The sequence below is a fragment of the Xenopus laevis genome, chromosome 1L, assembly GCF_017654675.1.
Source record: "Xenopus laevis strain J_2021 chromosome 1L, Xenopus_laevis_v10.1, whole genome shotgun sequence".
NCBI classification, from domain to species: Eukaryota; Metazoa; Chordata; class Amphibia; order Anura; family Pipidae; genus Xenopus; species Xenopus laevis.
In genome coordinates, this window is record NC_054371.1 from 104,565,341 (window position 1) to 104,584,240 (window position 18,900).

The 18,900-nt window shown below is 42.2% G+C and overlaps 2 protein-coding genes across 7 annotated transcripts in view; one reads left to right on the top strand and one right to left on the bottom strand.

Annotated features, from left to right (window-relative positions):
• LOC121393298 (branchpoint-bridging protein-like) overlaps positions 1 to 12,312 on the bottom strand; it is a 37,526-nt gene extending 25,214 nt beyond the window's left edge. The window contains exon 1 of one of the 2 annotated variants that reach the window (XR_005960958.1): positions 12,142 to 12,306. Coding sequence is in view for 1 of the 2 variants with exons in the window: in XM_041561350.1 (XP_041417284.1) it covers positions 12,142 to 12,172 (31 nt within the window). In the remaining variant the exon portion in view is untranslated. Of the gene's footprint in view, positions 1 to 12,141 lie in introns of both variants that reach the window. The other variant, XM_041561350.1, reaches the window with a different exon arrangement.
• The window catches only part of LOC108712232 (PH and SEC7 domain-containing protein 3), a 291,364-nt gene that overhangs the window by 97,867 nt on the left and 174,597 nt on the right, over positions 1 to 18,900 (top strand). The window contains exon 1 of one of the 5 annotated variants that reach the window (XM_041561338.1): positions 10,593 to 11,790. The exons of the other annotated variants lie outside the window; for them this stretch is intronic. Within the exon in view, the coding sequence (XP_041417272.1) occupies positions 11,760 to 11,790 (31 nt within the window). The 5' untranslated portion in view covers positions 10,593 to 11,759. Of the gene's footprint in view, positions 1 to 10,592; positions 11,791 to 18,900 lie in introns of those variants that run through there. 5 annotated transcript variants of the gene reach the window in all.

Genomic DNA, 18,900 nt, shown 5'->3' on the forward strand with positions numbered 1-18,900 from the left:
AATAAATAATGAAAACCAAATTAAAAGTTGCTTAGAATTTGCCATACTATTGCATACTAAAAGTTACCTTAAAGGTGAACCACCCCTTTAAGGGCTTTGCACTGGATCTATGAATACGTTGTGTAAAGTGTTTGGAAACAAAGGATGGCGTGTGTTCTCTTTGAAGGTTATGGACAGCAAACTGGGACAAGACTGCTTGTGAAGTTGAAAGTTGCAAGTTGGGATTTAAGTTGGACATCATCTAGGAATGAAATTCCTCTTTCCATTAAGCAAACTGTGTTGTCTCGTTTATTTAACTCAAGGACAAAAGTATTCATAGAGGACAAATTCCATCTAAATTATTGCTTACAGCATGAATTTAAGTAGAGTTCATGGCTATGTTTGTGTCACCCAGGGTTGCCAGGTTGGTTGGTTTCCAGTCAAATTTACTGGGCTGATGGTTGGGGCCTGTTTGGGCCTCTGTGTAATTTGAATGCCAGGGCCTATTTTGACTCCCAGACCAGACATGGCTTTAGGGCTACCATTAAAACATTTCCCTTACTTTTAAGCTTTGTACACAGTGATAAATGTATATATGCCATGTTTTGCTTTGAAATCAATGGGAAGAGCAATTCACACCTATGTTTCACTCAGTTACTGCTACACACACATGACCTCCCTGTATACATTTTTAGAGCACTCCTATCATTTCAAAAGAAAGAATAATGACTGAGGCACAGGACTTTTGGCCGCAGTCATTTCAGGGGTAATAATAGTGTGAATACATTTGACAACCAAGCAGCAAGCATTGTTGTAATCAATTGTATTAGAGCCAGAAGAATTAAATGAGGCAGGCCTCAACCCGAAGAAATTAGCCCACTAAGCAGCAAAAATAGAAGCAACATATTTAGAAGCCACGTTAGGCCTCAACCCAAAGAAATTAGCCAACAATGTGGCAGTATTCGAAGGAACATATTTAGAAGCCATGTTAGGCCTCAAGCACCTGAAGAAATTAGCCAACTAAGCATCAAAATTATAAGCAACATATTTAGAAGCCACGTTAGGCCTCAACCCGAAGAAATTAGCCAACAATGTGGCAGTATTCGAAGAAACATATTTAGAGGCCATGTTAGGCCTCAACCCAAAGAAATTAGCCAACAATGTGGCAGTATTCGAAGAAACATTTTTAGAAGCCATGTTAGGCCTCAACCACCAGAAGAAATTACCCAATTTAGCGGCAAAATTATAAGCAACCTATTTAGAAACCATGTTAGGCCTCAACCCAAAGAAATTAGCCAACAATGTGGCAGTATTCGAAGAAACATATTTAGAGGCCATGTTAGGCCTCAACCCGAAGAAATTAGCCAACAATGTGGCAGTATTCGAAGAAACATTTTTAGAAGTCATGTTAGGCCTCAACCACCAGAAGAAATTAGTCAATTTAGCGGCAAAATTATAAGCAACCTATTTAGAAACCACGTTAGGCCTCAACCCAAAGAAATTAGCCAACAATGTGGCATTATTCGAAGAAACATATTTAGAGGCCATGTTAGGCCTCAACCCAAAGAAATTAGCCAACAATGTGGCAGTATTCGAAGAAACATTTTTAGAAGCCATGTTAGGCCTCAACCACCAGAAGAAATTAGCCAACTTAGCGGCAAAATTATAAGCAACCTATTTAGAAACCACGTTAGGCCTCAACCCAAAGAAATTAGCCAACAATGTGGCAGTATTCGAAGAAACATATTTAGAGGCCATGTTAGGCCTCAACCCAAAGAAATTAGCCAACAATGTGGCAGTATTCGAAGAAACATTTTTAGAAGCAATGTTAGGCCTCAACCACCAGAAGAAATTAGCCAACTTAGCCGCAAAATTATAAGCAACCTATTTAGAAACCACGTTAGGCCTCAACCCAAAGAAATTAGCCAACAATGTGGCAGTATTCGAAGAAACATATTTAGAGGCCATGTTAGGCCTCAACCCAAAGAAATTAGCCAACAATGTGGCAGTATTCGAAGAAACATTTTTAGAAGCCATGTTAGGCCTCAACCACCAGAAGAAATTAGCCAATTTAGCGCCAAAATTATAAGCAACCTATTTAGAAACCACGTTAGGCCTCAACCCAAAGAAATTTGCCAACAATGTGGCAGTATTTGAAGAAACATATTTAGAGGCCATGTTAGGCCTCAACCCAAAGAAATTAGCAAACAATGTGGCAGTATTCGAAGAAACATTTTTAGAAGCCATGTTAGGCCTCAACCACCAGAAGAAATTAGCCAACTTAGCGGCAAAATTATAAGCAACATATTTAGAAGCCACGTTAGGCCTCAACCCGAAGAAATTAGCCAACAATGTGGCAGTATTCGAAGAAACATTTTTAGAAGCCATGTTAGGCCTCAACCACCAGAAGAAATTAGCCAACTTAGCGGCAAAATTATAAGCAACCTATATAGAAACCACGTTAGGCCTCAACCCAAAGAAATTAGCCAACAATGTGGCAGTATTCGAAGAAACATATTTAGAGGCCATGTTAGGCCTCAACCCAAAGAAATTAGCCAACAATGTGGCAGTATTCGAAGAAACATTTTTAGAAGCCATGTTAGGCCTCAACCACCAGAAGAAATTAGCCAACTTAGCCGCAAAATTATAAGCAACCTATTTAGAAACCACGTTCGGCCTCAACCCAAAGAAATTAGCCAACAATGTGGCAGTATTCGAAGAAACATATTTAGAGGCCATGTTAGGCCTCAACCCAAAGAAATTAGCCAACAATGTGGCAGTATTCGAAGAAACATTTTTAGAAGCCATGTTAGGCCTCAACCACCAGAAGAAATTAGCCAACTTAGCGGCAAAATTATAAGCAACCTATTTAGAAACCACGTTAGACCTCAACCCAAAGAAATTAGCCAACAATGTGGCAGTATTCGAAGAAACATATTTAGAGGCCATGTTAGGCCTCAACCCAAAGAAATTAGCCAACAATGTGGCAGTATTCGAAGAAACATTTTTAGAAGCCATGTTAGGCCTCAACCACCAGAAGAAATTAGCCAACTTAGCCGCAAAATTATAAGCAACCTATTTAGAAACCACGTTAGGCCTCAACCCAAAGAAATTAGCCAACAATGTGGCAGTATTCAAAGAAACATATTTAGAGGCCATGTTAGGCCTCAACCCAAAGAAATTAGCCAACAATGTGGCAGTATTCGAAGAAACATTTTTAGAAGCCATGTTAGGCCTCAACCACCAGAAGAAATTAGCCAACTTAGCGGCAAAATTATAAGCAACCTATTTAGAAACCACGTTAGGCCTCAACCCAAAGAAATTTGCCAACAATGTGGCAGTATTTGAAGAAACATATTTAGAGGCCATGTTAGGCCTCAACCCAAAGAAATTAGCAAATAATGTGTCAGTATTCGAAGAAACATTTTTAGAAGCCATGTTAGGCCTCAACCATCAGAAGAAATTAGCCAACTTAGCGGCAAAATTATAAGCAACATATTTAGAAGCCACGTTAGGCCTCAACCCGAAGAAATTAGCCAACAATGTGGCAGTATTCGAAGAAACATTTTTAGAAGCCATGTTAGGCCTCAACCAGAAGAAATTAGCCAACTCAGCAGCACAATTATAAGCAACCTATTTAGAAAGCATGTTAGGCCTCAACCCAAAGAAATTAGCCAACAATGTGGCAGTATTCGAAGAAACATATTTAGAAGCCATGTTAGGCCTCAACCACCAGAAGAAATTAGCCAACTAAGCGGCAAAATCATAAGCAACATATTTAGAGGGCATGTTAGGCCTCAACTACTAAAAAAATTTGCCGACAATGCAGCAGTAGTGTCAGCAACAGCAGTAGGAGCCTTGATAGACACCCACCAGACTTTTGCCAAATAATGCGGCATTAGTAGCATCAGCAGCGGCAGTCATGTTGTAACTTTTAATCAACTCTATATTAGAGCCAGAAGAATTAAATGAGGCAGGCCTCAAACAGAGAAGACTTTTGCCAAATAACGAGGCATTAGTAGCAACAGCAGAGGCAGCAACAGTCATGTTGTAACTTTTAATCAACTCTATATTAGAGCCAGAAGAATTAAATGAGGCAGGCCTCAAACAGAGAAGACTTTTGCCAAATAACGAGGCATTAGTAGCAACAGCAGAGGCAGCAACAGTCATGTTGTAACTTTTAATCAACTCTATATTAGAGCCAGAAGAATTAAATGAGGCAGGCCTCAAACAGAAGACTTTTGCCAAATAACGAGGCATTAGTAGCAACAGCAGCGGCAGTCATGTTGTAATCAACTCTATATTAGAGCCAGAAGAATTAAATGAGGCAGGCCTCAAACAGAAGACTTTTGCCAAATAACGAGGCATTAGTAGCAACAAGCAGCGGCAGTCATGATGTAACTTTTAATCAACTCTATATTAGAGCCAGAAGAATTAAATGAGGCAGGCCTCAAACAGAAGGCTTTTGCCAAATAACGAGGCATTAGTAGCAACAGCAGCGGCAGTCATGTTGTAACTTTTAATCAACTCTATATTAGAGCCAGTAGGATTAAATGAGGCAGGCCTCGAACAGAGAAGACTTTTGCCAAATAACGAGGCATTCGTAGCAACAGCAGAGGCAGCAACAGTCATGTTGTAACTTTTAATCAACTCTATATTAGAGCCAGAAGAATTAAATGAGGCAGGCCTCAAACAGAGAAGACTTTTGCCAAATAACGAGGCATTAGTAGCAACAGCAGAGGCAGCAACAGTCATGTTGTAACTTTTAATCAACTCTATATTAGAGCCAGAAGAATTAAATGAGGCAGGCCTCAAACAGAAGACTTTTGCCAAATAACGAGGCATTAGTAGCAACAGCAGCGGCAGTCATGTTGTAACTTTTAATCAACTCTATATTAGAGCCAGAAGAATTAAATGATGCAGGCCTCAAACAGAGAAGACTTTTGCCAAATAACGAGGCATTAGTAGCAACAGCAGAGGCAGCAACAGTCATGTTGTAACTTTTAATCAACTCTATATTAGAGCCAGAAGAATTAAATGAGGCAGGCCTCAAACAGCGAAGACTTTCGCCAAATAATGAGGCATTAGTAGCAACAGCAGCGGCAGCAACAGTCATGTTGTAACTTTTAATCAACTCCGCAAAATTGTAAGAAAAATATTTAGAAGCCATGTTAGGCCTCAACCAGAAGAAATTAGCCAACAATGTGGCAGTATTCGAAGAAACATTTTTAGAAGCCATGTTAGGCCTCAACCACCAGAAGAAATTAGCCAACTTAGCGGCAAAATTATAAGCAACATATTTAGAAGCCATGTTAGGCCTCAACCAGAAGAAATTAGCCAACAAAGTGGCAGTATTCGAAGAAACATTTTTAGAAGCCATGTTAGGCCTCAACCACCAGAAGAAATTAGCCAACTTAGCGGCAAAATTATAAGCAACATATTTAGAAGCCATGTTAGGCCTCAACCCAAAGAAATTAGCCAACAATGTGGCAGTATTCGAAGAAACATTTTTAGAAGCCATGTTAGGCCTCAACCACCAGAAGAAATTAGCCAACTTAGCGGCAAAATTATAAGCAACATATTTAGAGGCCATGTTAGGCCTCAACTACTAAAAAAATTTGCCGACAGTGCAGCAGTAGTATCTACGATAGCAGTAGGAGCTTTGATAGGCCCCCACCATAAAAAAATTTGCCGAAAATGCCGCACAGCAGCAGTACTACTAGGGCTAGTAGCAGGCAGCAGCAGCAGCAGCAAGGGCAGCAGGTGCAGACAGATGGGGAATGGGCAATACTACTGAGGAGGAGAGTATGGGCAGCAATGGAGAGAGGAGGCTAAATCTGTGGAGGAGGAGGAGGAGAGGAGGCTAGTCTCTGCTGTCTGCAATGGGCACTTGGATATTCCCGCTTATCCATGCCTCATTCATTTTAATGAACGTCAGCTTATCCACGCTGCCAGTGGATAGCCATGTCCGCTTCTCAGTGACCACCCCACCTGTGGCACTGAAGACACGCTCTGACAGGACACTGGCAGGGGGGCAAGCCAGCACCTCCAGAGCGTACTGTGCCAGTTCTGGCCACTGGTCGAGCCTCGGGACCCAATAATGCATGGGGTCATCGTCAGGGCGAATGGCATCCTGCACGCTGACTGACCCCATGTAGTCAGCAACCATATGCTCCACCCGCTGCTGGTGGTGGCTTTGGGTGCTGACTGGGCCTGCTGCTGGCCGTTGAGGCTCGAAAAAGCTCTTCCACACACCCATGAGATCTCCGCCCTTGCTGCTGCTGCTAGGCCCCCGTCTCTGCTGGGTGTGTGGAGTAGTGGAGGCCTGAGAAGTGTCAGACTGGGGGAAGGCCTCCACTAATTTTGAGCACAGAGCCTTCCTTAATTGACCCATCCTCCTCTCTCTCTGGCTGGGTACAAGGAACTCCTTTCCCTTGTACCGTGGGTCAAGCAAAGTAGCCACCCAATAATCCTCCCGGTCTTTGATAGAACAGACCCGGGGATCGATTCGGAGGCAAGTCTGCATATGGGCAGCCATGTAAAAGAGGTGCCCCCGACCAACCTCTTCTTGACTGCCCTCCAGATGCAGCAGGTCATCTGGCTCGACCTGCCCCTGCTCTGTACCCTCCCAGCCGCGGACAATAGCTGGTGTGGTTGGGTGCAGGGCTGGTCCTATCAAATGTGGGGCCCAATTGGGACCATGTTGGCGGGGCCCCTAGACAAAGTTTTGCTGGCTCCCGACACACCAAGTATTTAGGAAAATAAGGGCATACAGGCACAAAATAGAAAGGAAAGGGGCAGACAAGGTAAGAGAGTGAGAGGAGTTGGGGGCAGGCCAGGCAGCATCATGTGCTGGGGGAAATATTACCTGTGCTGCCCTCTGATGCGGGGCCCCCAGAGGCGCGGGGCCCAATTGGGCCCAATTGGTCCAATAGGCCTAAGGCCGGCCCTGGTTGGGTGGCATGTGCCCTGCTCCCCATGCTGCGCAGGCACCCAGTCCTCCTCTCCCTCATCCTCCTCATCGGGCACCATTTCCTCCTCAGCCCCCTCTGCCTGCCTACGGGGCCTACTCTCCTCCTCCTCCTCAGGCACGTCACCCTCCTCTAGCAGCCCATCCAACGTGCGCTTGAGGAGGAACACCAGGGGTATCACATCACTAAGACACACATTGTCCCTGCTAACAAAGCGTGTCGCCTGCTCAAAGGGGGCAAGTACTTGGCAGAGCTGCCTCATTTGCTGCCACTGCTCTGCACTAAAGTACCCCAAATCCGCCCCCTGAGTACCCCTGGCACTGTGCTCCAGCAGGTAATTGCTGACCACCCAGCGCTGCTCTACGAGGCGCTCCACCATGTGCAGGGTGGAATTCCAGCGCGTCGGCAGGTCACAGATGAGCCGGTGGGGTGGCAGACTATGCTGCCGCTGCATCCGTGCCAAAGACGCGGTGGGGGACTTGCGAAAATGGGCACATACCCTACGTACCTTCTCCAGCATGTCACCCAACCCTTGGTAGCTCTTGAGGAAGCGCTGCACCACAAGGTTGAGGACATGTGCAAAGCAAGGCACGTGGGTCAGGTGCCCTAGGTGGATGGCGGCCAGCAGGTTGCGACCGTTGTCGCAAACAATGTTACCTGCTTGGAGCTGGTGGGGAGTGAACCACCGCTGCACCTGAGTCTGAAAGGCAGCCATGAGCTCAGGTGCAGTATGACTCCTCTCGCCAAGGGAGAGGAGTTGCAGCACAGCCTGACATCGCCTGTGCTGCACTGAAGCGTAGCTGCGGGGACGCTTCAGGGGTGGCTCATCCATGGTGGAGGAGGAGGAGGAAGTGGACATGTGGGGTTTGCCCTGTACCCCACGGGGAGGCACCTGCAGCCTGAGGGGAGCGCCCCGGCTTGCACCCTCCTCAGCACTCATCAGGGTGACCCAGTGCGCAGTGTAAGTTATGTACCTCCCCTGCCCGTGCCTGCTGGTCCACGTGTCAGTGGTGCAGTGCACCCTGCCGCCAACAGCATGATCCAGCGACAGGGACACATTCTCCACCACCTGCTGGTGGAGGGCAGGGACGGCCTTCCTGGCAAAATAATGGCGGCTGGGGATCCGCCAGTTAGGGGCAGCGCAAGCCATCAGCTGTCGGAAGGGGGCTGCTTCGACTAGCTGATAGGGCAGCAGCTGCACTGCCAGAAGTTTTGCCAGGCAGCCATTAAGCCTCTGCACTTGGGGGTGGCTGGGGGAGAGAGGCGTCTTGTGGGTGAGGAACTGGGGGAGGGAAACCTGGCGGGACAGGGGCTGCATTGAGGAGGAGGAGGCTGCAGAAGAGGCTGAGCTACACAGTGGCTGCCTCCGACTGTGAGCCCCAGAATCCTCTTCCCTTGCTGCAGGGTCTGGGGAGCTAGCACCTCTTCCCTGAGGAATGGGAGGAGGTGGACAGGAAGCACCGCTGCCCCCGGTGCCCTGACACTTTGGTGCTGCTTCCACGTCATCCTGTGATGACGTTTCATATGGGAACTTAAAGCTGATGTTCCCATATGTGACCCTGCCTGCCCCCTTCGAACCTTCTGCCGGCAGAGCTGGCACACTGCTACTGCCTGGTCCTCTGCCTGGCACGTGAAAAAAGCCCACACTGCTGAAGTGCGGGCCACTGCCTTGCCTGCTGTGGAGGGTTGGGGATGGTCCCCACCCGTACGCCCATAGGCTTTGGACCTAGGCGCAGTGCTGCCCTGTTGCCTGCCCCCCCCTAGCAGTGGTCGGTCCCTGTCATCGTCCTCCCCCAGACCAGACCCTGCCTCATACATGGCATCAATACCCACATCCAGCATGCTGGTGTCTGACCCCACACCAGCAACTTGCTGCCCTGCCATAAGGGGACCCTGCCCAATATCCCCTACTGATGTGGGCTGTGACATGACCTCCTCCTCTTCATCAGACATGAATGCCCCCCCCCCCATTCCTGCCTGATCATCAAAAAGATCCTGGGTGTCTGGGCCCAAGTCCACCTCAGGATCAAATAAGAGGGATGGTGTGATCCCACACTGATGCCACCTTCTGCCGCTCACTGGTGCCTGCTGCAGACGAGGTAGCCTGGGTCAGCCACTCTACCACCGCCTCTGCCTGCTGCGAGCGTATGGGTCATGAAGCAGTGGCAAAAAAATCTGGCACAGTCCTACGTGTGCCAGTTGCCCCACTGCGACCCAAAGCCACCTGCTGCTGTGGCATTTGCTGCTGCTGTTGTTGCTGCTGCTGTTGTTGTTGCAGCTGCTGCTTTGATGGCAGTTGCTTTGATGGCAGCTTGTGCTGCGCTACAGTGCCCAGACTGGGCATGGCACATGGGCTGGGCTGTTGTGGGGTTGGATGCCCACGGCCAGCACCACAGCCTCTTCCTCGGCCACCCCTCCCTATCCCACCCTTCTTCCCACCACCACCACCCCTCCCCCTCTCCCACGGCCCGTCATATTGGGCAACTAAACTTACAAAAAAAAATAAATAAGGGGGTTTGGATATTTGGGGGAAGGAAAGGAGAAAAAAATAAAACCCTCAACTAAATCCCCTCAGCAGAAGTGTGCATCCACAAGGAGTACACACACCAGCACAAAGACAAAGACAGTTAGCCCTAAAAAGGGCTATTGGGTGGTGAGCAGGCAAGCAGAAGAGGGAAAACAGTAAACTGAAATCCACAACCTCCACTTGCACTGACTCAGAAAAAAAAAAGCTCTCTACACAAACTCCACTAGCTAAATCACACACAAATCTCTCACTATCCTGCTCTCTCTACCTCTACCAAAAACGCCACGAGTAATGGCCGCCTCTGCACTCCTTATATAGACAGTGGGATGGCTCACATCTTATTGGCTGCTGTGGGTGACGTTCAGTTTGTCGCGCGTCTTTTTTTTTTTACGCGCACTCACGCAATTTCGCCCGTGGCGAAACGCAGAAATTCGCCGCAAATTTAACTATGGCGAATTTATTCGCCCATCCCTACCCAGCAGTGCATTCTACAACCTCACTGTCCTCACTGTGAAGAACCACCTATGTTGTTTCAAATGAAAGTTCTTTTCTTCTAGTCTGAAGGGGTGGCCTTTGGTACGGTGATCCACTTTATGGGTAATAAGGTCCTCTACTATTTGTCTATAATGTCCTCTAATGTAATCATGTCCCCTTGCAAGCGCCTTTTTTCCAGAGAAAATAACCCAAACCTGACAGTCTACCCTCATAATTTGTCTTCCATCCCCCTAACTAGTTTAGTTGCACGTCTCTGCACTCTCTCCAGCTCATTTATATCCCTCTGCATACTCCAGATGAGGCCTTACCAGGGACCAGGCATACTTATGTTTTCATCCCTTCACTTAATGCCCTTTTTAATGCAAGACAGAACTTTATTTGCTTTAGTAGCCACAGAATGACACTGCATCTACAAAAAACCCTAGAGCCTTCTCATTTAAGGAAACTCCCAACACACTGCCATTTAGTGTATAACTTGCATTTATATTATTTTTGCCAAGTGCATAACCTTGCATTTATCAACATTGAAACTCATTTTCCAGTTTGCTGCCCAGTTTCCCAACTTAGAGGTTATCAGATAATGGATCCCATACCTGTATTACTTATCTTTCTATAAGTAATAAGGCAGTCTCCTATAAATCTTTGGTTGCTAGGGTCAGTTAAACCCTAGTAAACAGATTGCTGCAATCACAAACTGAAGAGCTGCTGAACAAAAAAAGCTTAATAATTCTGCAGCCACAATCAATTGAAAAATGAAGACCAATTGCAAATTATCTCAGAATGCCAATGTCTACACATTGCTAAAAGTTAAAGAAAAGTTATAATCACTGGGCGGTGGCAAGTTTTTCTAGCGATTCTAGTTGCTTATTTAGCACCATTGTCTCCTGCAGGGATTCAAATATAAAGCATAAAGTTTACATATACAGACAAACATTTTGCCAGTATAGATGCAGTTACGACTGCATATTGTTAAGAAACAATAGAGGGAGGTCCCTTCTCTTGACAATAGAATCCTCTTCTTCAAACACACCATCTGCTTTCCCAGATACCCCTTATGCCAATTCAAGTAGGGTGCATGTGCAGTACAGAAATAGCTCTGTACTACACATTTGCTCACTTAAGCCTGATGGGGACGCTTGTAAGGCTAGAGGAAGATGGCAACAAAGTGCTTAGCAAACAGTACCCCAGCTGGTGCATTTTTTTTATAGATGAGGTGTAGCAGGTAAGCATCTAAAATCACCTGGGGGGGGGTAACATCTTGGCACGCACCCCCAAATGATTTTAACTTTCCTTTTAATTTAAAGGTGGATTATGCCTTTAAATCCCTGGCCATATAGTTAGTCATCTAGTTTTTGTTATATAACACAATAATCTAACAGAAATAAAGTAGCAAATATCTACTTCATTTGACTACAGAATAAAATAGTTTTTTTAAGTATTTATTGTTCTGTAATTCTTGTATATAATATGAACGTACAAGTCTACCAAGCATTCAGTTAACATATACACCACACGTGTAAAAGATGCGTAGCACAACACCCTAGCCATTTATACTGATTTTTTTTTTTGTGCTATAAGGTTGGATAGAATGAGTCTGCAGCTCCCTCCTCATTCTCATAATGCTGCCATTTACATCACTGTGTGCAGTGCTGGACAAGACGGTGCCAGGAAATTTGAAACTAGTATGCTTCCAGTTATCTGGAATAGCAGTGCCTGAATTAGCCTGTCTCCTTTTAACTAACTTTATTGGAGCGATAAACTGGCGATCCATGCAGCTTTATTGATCGATGGGTAACTGCTGCAGCTGCCACTGTCACTGTAAGTAATCTCTGTTATCAACATATACAATTGTGTTATCCTTTACACACTGTCTTCCCTGTCCTCTTCTTCAGGCAGTAAGCAAGCTTCTTTTCCTGGCTATTTATGATTTGTGCCTGAAAAAATGTGCCTTTGGGATAGAAAATTTGCCAGTTCTGACTACCATCAATGTTTCAGTTTGGGGTAAAATCTGTTCATTACTCATTTTTTGCTAAGCTCCATGTAGAACTGAAGCAATGGATGATTTCATTTTGCCTTTCCCTGCATCCCTCTAAAATGCTACGTCAGCGTGATTCTCACACAATGCCTGTGTTCTGCTGCATGGATGAAACAGACACACGTTTCACTTACCTGCTCTTTCTGGTGCTTTCTTGTTCAACATCCTCCTCTGGTGTTAGGGATACCCAAACAAAACCCAGGACAGATTCCTTCTTTCTTTTTTTATCCCCCCCACAGAGAAAACACTGTCAGAATGGGTGGAGTTTATTTAAAGGGCTCAAACCATTGCACCAAAGCAGCACCAGTGTTTGATACAGGAGAGGCAGCGTTCATACTGAGCTCACTCTGCTGGAATCTTCTTTCCTTTATAACTCTGGGGTTCTTTACTTCGCCTCACTAGAATAACAGCACATGGAAGAAATCAGTACTGGAAAATTCTTCTTTTTTCCTAAGAAAATGGAAACTTGTTATTTCCCCAACATTCCTTATGTGCATATAATTTACTGACTTCTGTGAATACTGTAATTTTTTTCATATGTCCCTTTTCTTGAGCCTTTTGGATTTTTTACTCTCCACTCAGCATGTCTGTGGAATGAGCTTATGTCTGAGCTCAGTTTTAACCTCTACACTGCTAGTGGAAGTGCAGCTAGGTTTTTACAAAAAGTCAAACATATACTGTTTATATAAAATAGATATACAGCTTTAAAAACATCAGTTCTGTCGTGAAACACTTATTAAATAGCAAAAACAAATTACCTAATTCTATTCATTTTATTATTACATTCATATTCTACAGGTAAGATGCACATAAGAAAGTATTGTCTGTCAGGGTGGATGCTCATCCATCCTCCCGTTCTTATTAGCTTGAGCAGTGAAGAGTTCACTGTTTAGAAGAACTTATAAGTTGGCATGACAAACTAAGGAAAGTCTGGGGATTTATTTCATAAGTGGAGTCACTACCAAAAGGTCCAGTTTCACTTGGTGTATCTCATTAAGAATAGCGACATAGAGGCATAAAGGATTACTTTTTATCATTTGTTGATTATAGGGAATGTTAGCCCAAAATTTTTTACCCTTGTAAAAAAATAACATAATTCTATGCAACTTTGTAATATACAGTCATTACAAGTTTTCTACGGTTTTTAAGTCATTTGTATTTATATTACTATTGAAAGCAGCTTTTTCTATTCTCTGCCTTTATGGCTCAGACTTTCGATACAATGTAAGACAAGCCAGACAAGACAGACCCTCCACTGCTGGGGACTTTTGCATCATTGTTTAAAATGTAACAGCCGGACGTAATGCAAATACTGCTTTAAATAGCAGTTGTTTTTAGAAGTAACTTTAAAAACACTCACAATTTTTAATAAATGTATTTTGGAAAGTTGCTTAGAATGATGTTTTCTTTTATTAGACACAATTTTGTTTTGGGGTTGATTTGGCCTTTAAAGCTAAATAACTGTTTTTGGATGCCTGTCGTATTTGAGCCTTCTACATTATTATGTGCCTGGTGTATAATGTGTTGATATAACATGATTATGCTCCATGGTAGCCCAGGTACATGTATAATTGCTCTAGGTGTTGCTTCTTACTATAATAGGGATTTTCCAATGGCAAGACTCTGTTGGGCCAGCTAATCATATGATTACCATCTTGATATTTGTGATGTACTGTTATAATTATCTATTGTTTGTGCAGTTTGATCAGTGTCACAACCAGTTGTATGCCACATATTCCATGTTTATAAAGTTTCTGTTTTTTTGTTACTTCAGTAGTATTTTTGTTAGAATGTCCTGTTAGGATGAGGAACTACCACCGTAAAGCTATTTTCCAAATTTAGTGTTAGTAGATGAGGTGAGAGTGAGAGTAAAAGTTAGCAATAACTTAATTTGACATAGTAGATAAAGTTTGAAAGCACATTTTTCTTAAATGTACAAATGCATAGTTTGAGGATTTATGCAAATTCCTAATGACACAGCCAATGTCAAGCCGTTGGGAAGGATACCCCGCAAAACCTAACCATCCACTCCACCTTATACTGTACCTGTATCCCATTTTGAAACCTTTTTGCCCCCAATAACATACACAATAATGACATCCAGGTTTTTGGGATGGAAAACATCATATCTTAAATTGCAGATCAATATAAAGATATATTATCATCACTGAAATAACTTAAAACATGAGGAAAAACCTTTTCCCAGGAAAGCTTGCCAAAATTCATCACTATACACCTTCCTGGGCTATCTGGCATACCGGCCACCCACCCCTTAGGGCAAATGAAACCAGGCAACCGATTGTCACCACTCTTGCGCAACCCCATGACCATCAGGAGCCAAGAGCCTGCATCACTATTTAGCCGTAACAATCTAAAATCATGGCAATAGGCCCACAAGGCAAGCGTTCCACACCAACTGTGGCAAGATTGAAGCTAGAGCATCCTTATTTACCCCATCATATAGTCAGCCCAAAGTCTAATCCACAGGTGAGGGGGGGGGAAGCTGCTCTGGATTAGGTAAAATGACGCCAGCTCTCCTCTTTCTGACATCTAGACCCTTGGCCTGTCTTCCTCAGCGTTTGATGTCACGTCCTGCCCCCTCCCCTTCCTAGCCCTGTCTCTGTCCTCCTCCCTGTACTCTGCAGTCCAGTCCAGAGTCCCTAGTTTCAGCTGGGGGTCACTGGTTTCCTCAGCTTTTACCAGCCCAGACACAAAGTGAAATAACTTTGAAAGGTGGCATTTTTGGGAATTTGTTTGACACGTGTATAATTCTGTAGGGTTTGGCTGGATAATTTTTGAGTAGTGAAACTCTAATTTCATTTTTTTGTGTCATTTAAATTGCAGACAGAATGGAAATTAGATTTAAGGAGAGGTTTATGTAAAAAAATTGCGTGCATATTTTTGAGTAAGACAATCATTCTGTCTGTATAAAATAAATTGTGAAACATAGTTGCTGAACATGTGCTTAATCTTAATCCAACGGGGGGCTGCTTTTAATGTGTGAAAGTTGAATTGTTTTAAATTGTATTTCATAAATAAATAGTTTAAAGTTATGGGGCCTAACAAATTTCATAAATAAATAGTTTAAAGTTATGGGGCCTAACAAATTTTGTAAACTGCAATTTACCAACTTACCAAATGTGCAAATTGGCTTATTTTTTTTCTGTGTGTTTTTTGTCTATTGTTATATATTCCATTTCTCAAACATACAGGCTAACATTGCCAGTTACCTGGGAAACAAAAATAAAATTGAGAGGCTAGACATTTGTCACTTTTTTTTTTTTACATTTCTTACAGGTTAGATTCTCTCATTTTCAATTTCTCATTCAAATCATTAAATGGTTGCTTGAATCACATAGTAGAGTAAAAAGGAAAGGAATTAGTTTTGTAACCTTTTGTAAGTTTAAAAACTCAAAAAACAATCCTATAAAGTGTTACTATACCCACTCTAAACATATATCCAAGTTTATTAATAAGCATGCTAAAGGATGCTTACACATATTTTTTTCAGCAGTGTATGCAACAATTTTATACCACATAAAATACATACATTTTGAGCAATACATAGAGTTTGTGCTATAATAATTTGACAAAACAAGACAGCTAAACATTATTAGATATGTATAAAACAGGGAAATTAAACCCTAATGAGGTCTTTAGAGAGACATGAGCTCATTCAGTTGGAATAATGTAACAAAGGTGTATGAACACTATATTAATTGCCATATATATAATCTGCTTGGAGGAACTGTTTCCCCACCTTCCTTCAGATTGGTCATTCAAACACCTGCCTCACCTTGCTCCATGCCAACGTGTATTCTGAGACATGCAGTTTCTAGAGAATCTTTATACCACCTAGTATGTAAGTAGAGGTACTTCATTCCCACAGTCAAAATGGAACAAGGTAAGGGAGTGGCTGAATGACTATGCCTGTATAATAGGAGCAGGAAAATATTCCCTGTGAGTCAGAGCCAGACTATTATGGTTTATCTGAAGACTTGTATGCCTGCATAAAAAAAAAATATATATTTATTTTGGTAGTTCAGATAATGTATATGCATCTGTTTAATATATCCATGGCTTTTGTGTATTATATACATATAGACATGTAACAGTTTAGTATTAACCATACACTACACATATAAGACAAGACCATTATGGCAGTGGTCACATATTTTCAGCTATAATTTTTAATGTAGCTCTCTCCTTGGGCTGTAGCTGATTTGGGTTATGTATTAATTAAAGCAAGATCAAAGATATAGAATTAAAATCAATTATTAGATTATTAGCGGTCATCATATACAAAGTTTACTCTGGTAAAATAACAGTACAGTACAGTTATTACATTGAAACAGCAATTTTCTGTACAGTTGTGACATGCTTTCTGGGTTTAATTGCTGGTTTGAAACAGGCAACAAAAGGAGCAAATAAAGTGGCGGATTTAGCTGTTAGAGAAATACTACAAATAGGAATTACTTGGAAAGGAGAACTTGCTGGAGGATATGACATCTGAGTGCTAGAAAATCCAACACTAATACTTTGTAGGGATTTCTCTATTTACATAAGAAAATTAAAGGAATCCTTTGTTCTCTTACTGTAACCGACACATTTCTTTTTGACTTCTTTAAAGAAAATGTAGATAGTAAAAATTGTGTCTGCAGGGCTAAATTGTTTTTGAATGAATCATAAATTAGTTTTAGTTTCTAAAGCAATGAATGGAATTAACACACAGAAGTCTGTCACAGAGTTTTTTTTACATGTATATATGTATGTATGACTTTATTTGTAAAGCGCTGTTAAGTAGCCCCAGTGCTGTACAGTGCATAAAAGTACTATCTATATATATATATATATATATATATATATATATATATATATATATATATATATATATATATATATATATATATATATATATATATATATATATATATATATATATATATATATATATACACAGGGAAAACAAATCACATAATTATATACAGAATCATATCAGGACAAAGAGCTATGTGGTAAGAGACATAGTGGGAAGGAGGTCCCTGCCCTGTAGAGCTTACAGCCTAAGTGGATAGGAGGCTAACAGACAGGCACAAATTGGAGATGAAAAACTGGAGGTGCCAAATTAACTTCTCCTTTAAATTAATAGCAATTAAAAGGTATATGACACACTAAGACTTGAACACCAACATTTTTTTGGGAGATTGATTGCTGCTCATGTATGCTTTACTAGCAACATTGGAAACACGAAGCCATATATGCCAATGCTCTGAGATCAAGCTGCATTTAACAAGGTTAGGAGCCTGGTGCTCCTGCTGAGAAGGGCAAGAAGAAATATGCCTGCAATACATATCTTTATATCAGCGTTCCAAGGTGAGAGACCTAGAGTTAGTATTGGCACTTTATAAGCAATATGATACAATGCAACAGTTTTAGACAATGATATCAAGCTTGGTTAACAATAGGATTGCCACCTGTATAGGCCCTGCCAGAAAAAATTATATTGGATGGCAATATTATTATTAACAGGGTAGAAAGACAAATGTTATTATTCCACAGTGGTATAAAATAAATAGGTTCATACAAAGAACATAGATATTTACATAGCGACCAGTAGCAATACAAAAGGTGAAGAGGGCCCTGCCCAAAAGAGCTTACATTCTACATTCCATAATGCTTAGATATTCTTCCAGAAGACATGAAAGCACCATAAAATAGAATTAGAAACAAAACATTCACTGAAGATATATAATGGTGAGATTAATGGGTGCCCCCACCTAAATCCTCTTTCACAGTGTAAGTAGTTAAAATGTCAAGGATGATTCAAAAAGACCCCTGTAACTCTCTGGATACTGTCAGGGTTGGATTGAGACAATGGGAAACTGGGAGCAATGGCAATGTACTCCAACCCTTATGGGCCCTTCCACCTCAGGCCCACTGTTGTCCTCGCTTGGGGGCAAAGGGATAGTTTTGCAGCTACAAGTGGAGGGATTTCAAGATCAGGGGTGAGGGCCTCTGCAGCTGGGGTTGTGGGCCCCAGGTTTCAGAGATATTACAAATACATAGCGTATCCACACAGTTGTATATCTGGTGCATATAAATGATCAAACCAACGGTGCTTTATGGCCTCATAGCTTCTCCCTTGTAAAGCATTTTTCACCTTTGGGGCTTCATCAGAGGAGAATTCTGAGATATCTTGTACAGGTATGGGACCTGTTATCCAGAATGCTTGGGACCTGGGGACCTATGGATCTTTCTGTAATTTGGATCTTCATACCTAAGTCTGCTAGAAAACCATGTAAACATTAAATAAACCCAATAAGCTGATTTTGCTTCAAATAAGGATTAATTATATCTTAGTTTGAATAAAGTATAAGGTACAGTGTTATGACAGAGAAAAAGGAAATCAATTTTAAAAATTTGGATTATTTGGATCAAATCGAGTGTATGGGAAACAGCCTTTCCGTAGTTCTGAGCTTTCTGGATAATAGATTTCCGGATAACGGATCCCATACCAGTTATCTGTTGTTTTTTGTATCTTATCTGTGTGTTCACTGTATACATTCATTTAGTACAAAATATGTTGGAGCTTTATAAATATGTGTAAGTAATAATAATAGCATTTTGAGACAGTTTTAGACAGCAGAGCTCTCTGTAGGTCAGTCTGTCAATAACTCAAATGATTCAGATTGAGGAATTGTATTTAGCATACACTGTACTCTAATTTGTTGCAAGTCTGTAAATAGTTGCCTACGTTAGTATTTCAGACCTGCGGATAGTAGATTGGCCTAGTAAATTGTTGTGCTCCCTTTGGTTCATTATTATTATCTGAGTTTAATCGCTTTCCTGAGCAATTTAATACTTTAAATCAATACTTCTTTCGAACATGGCAA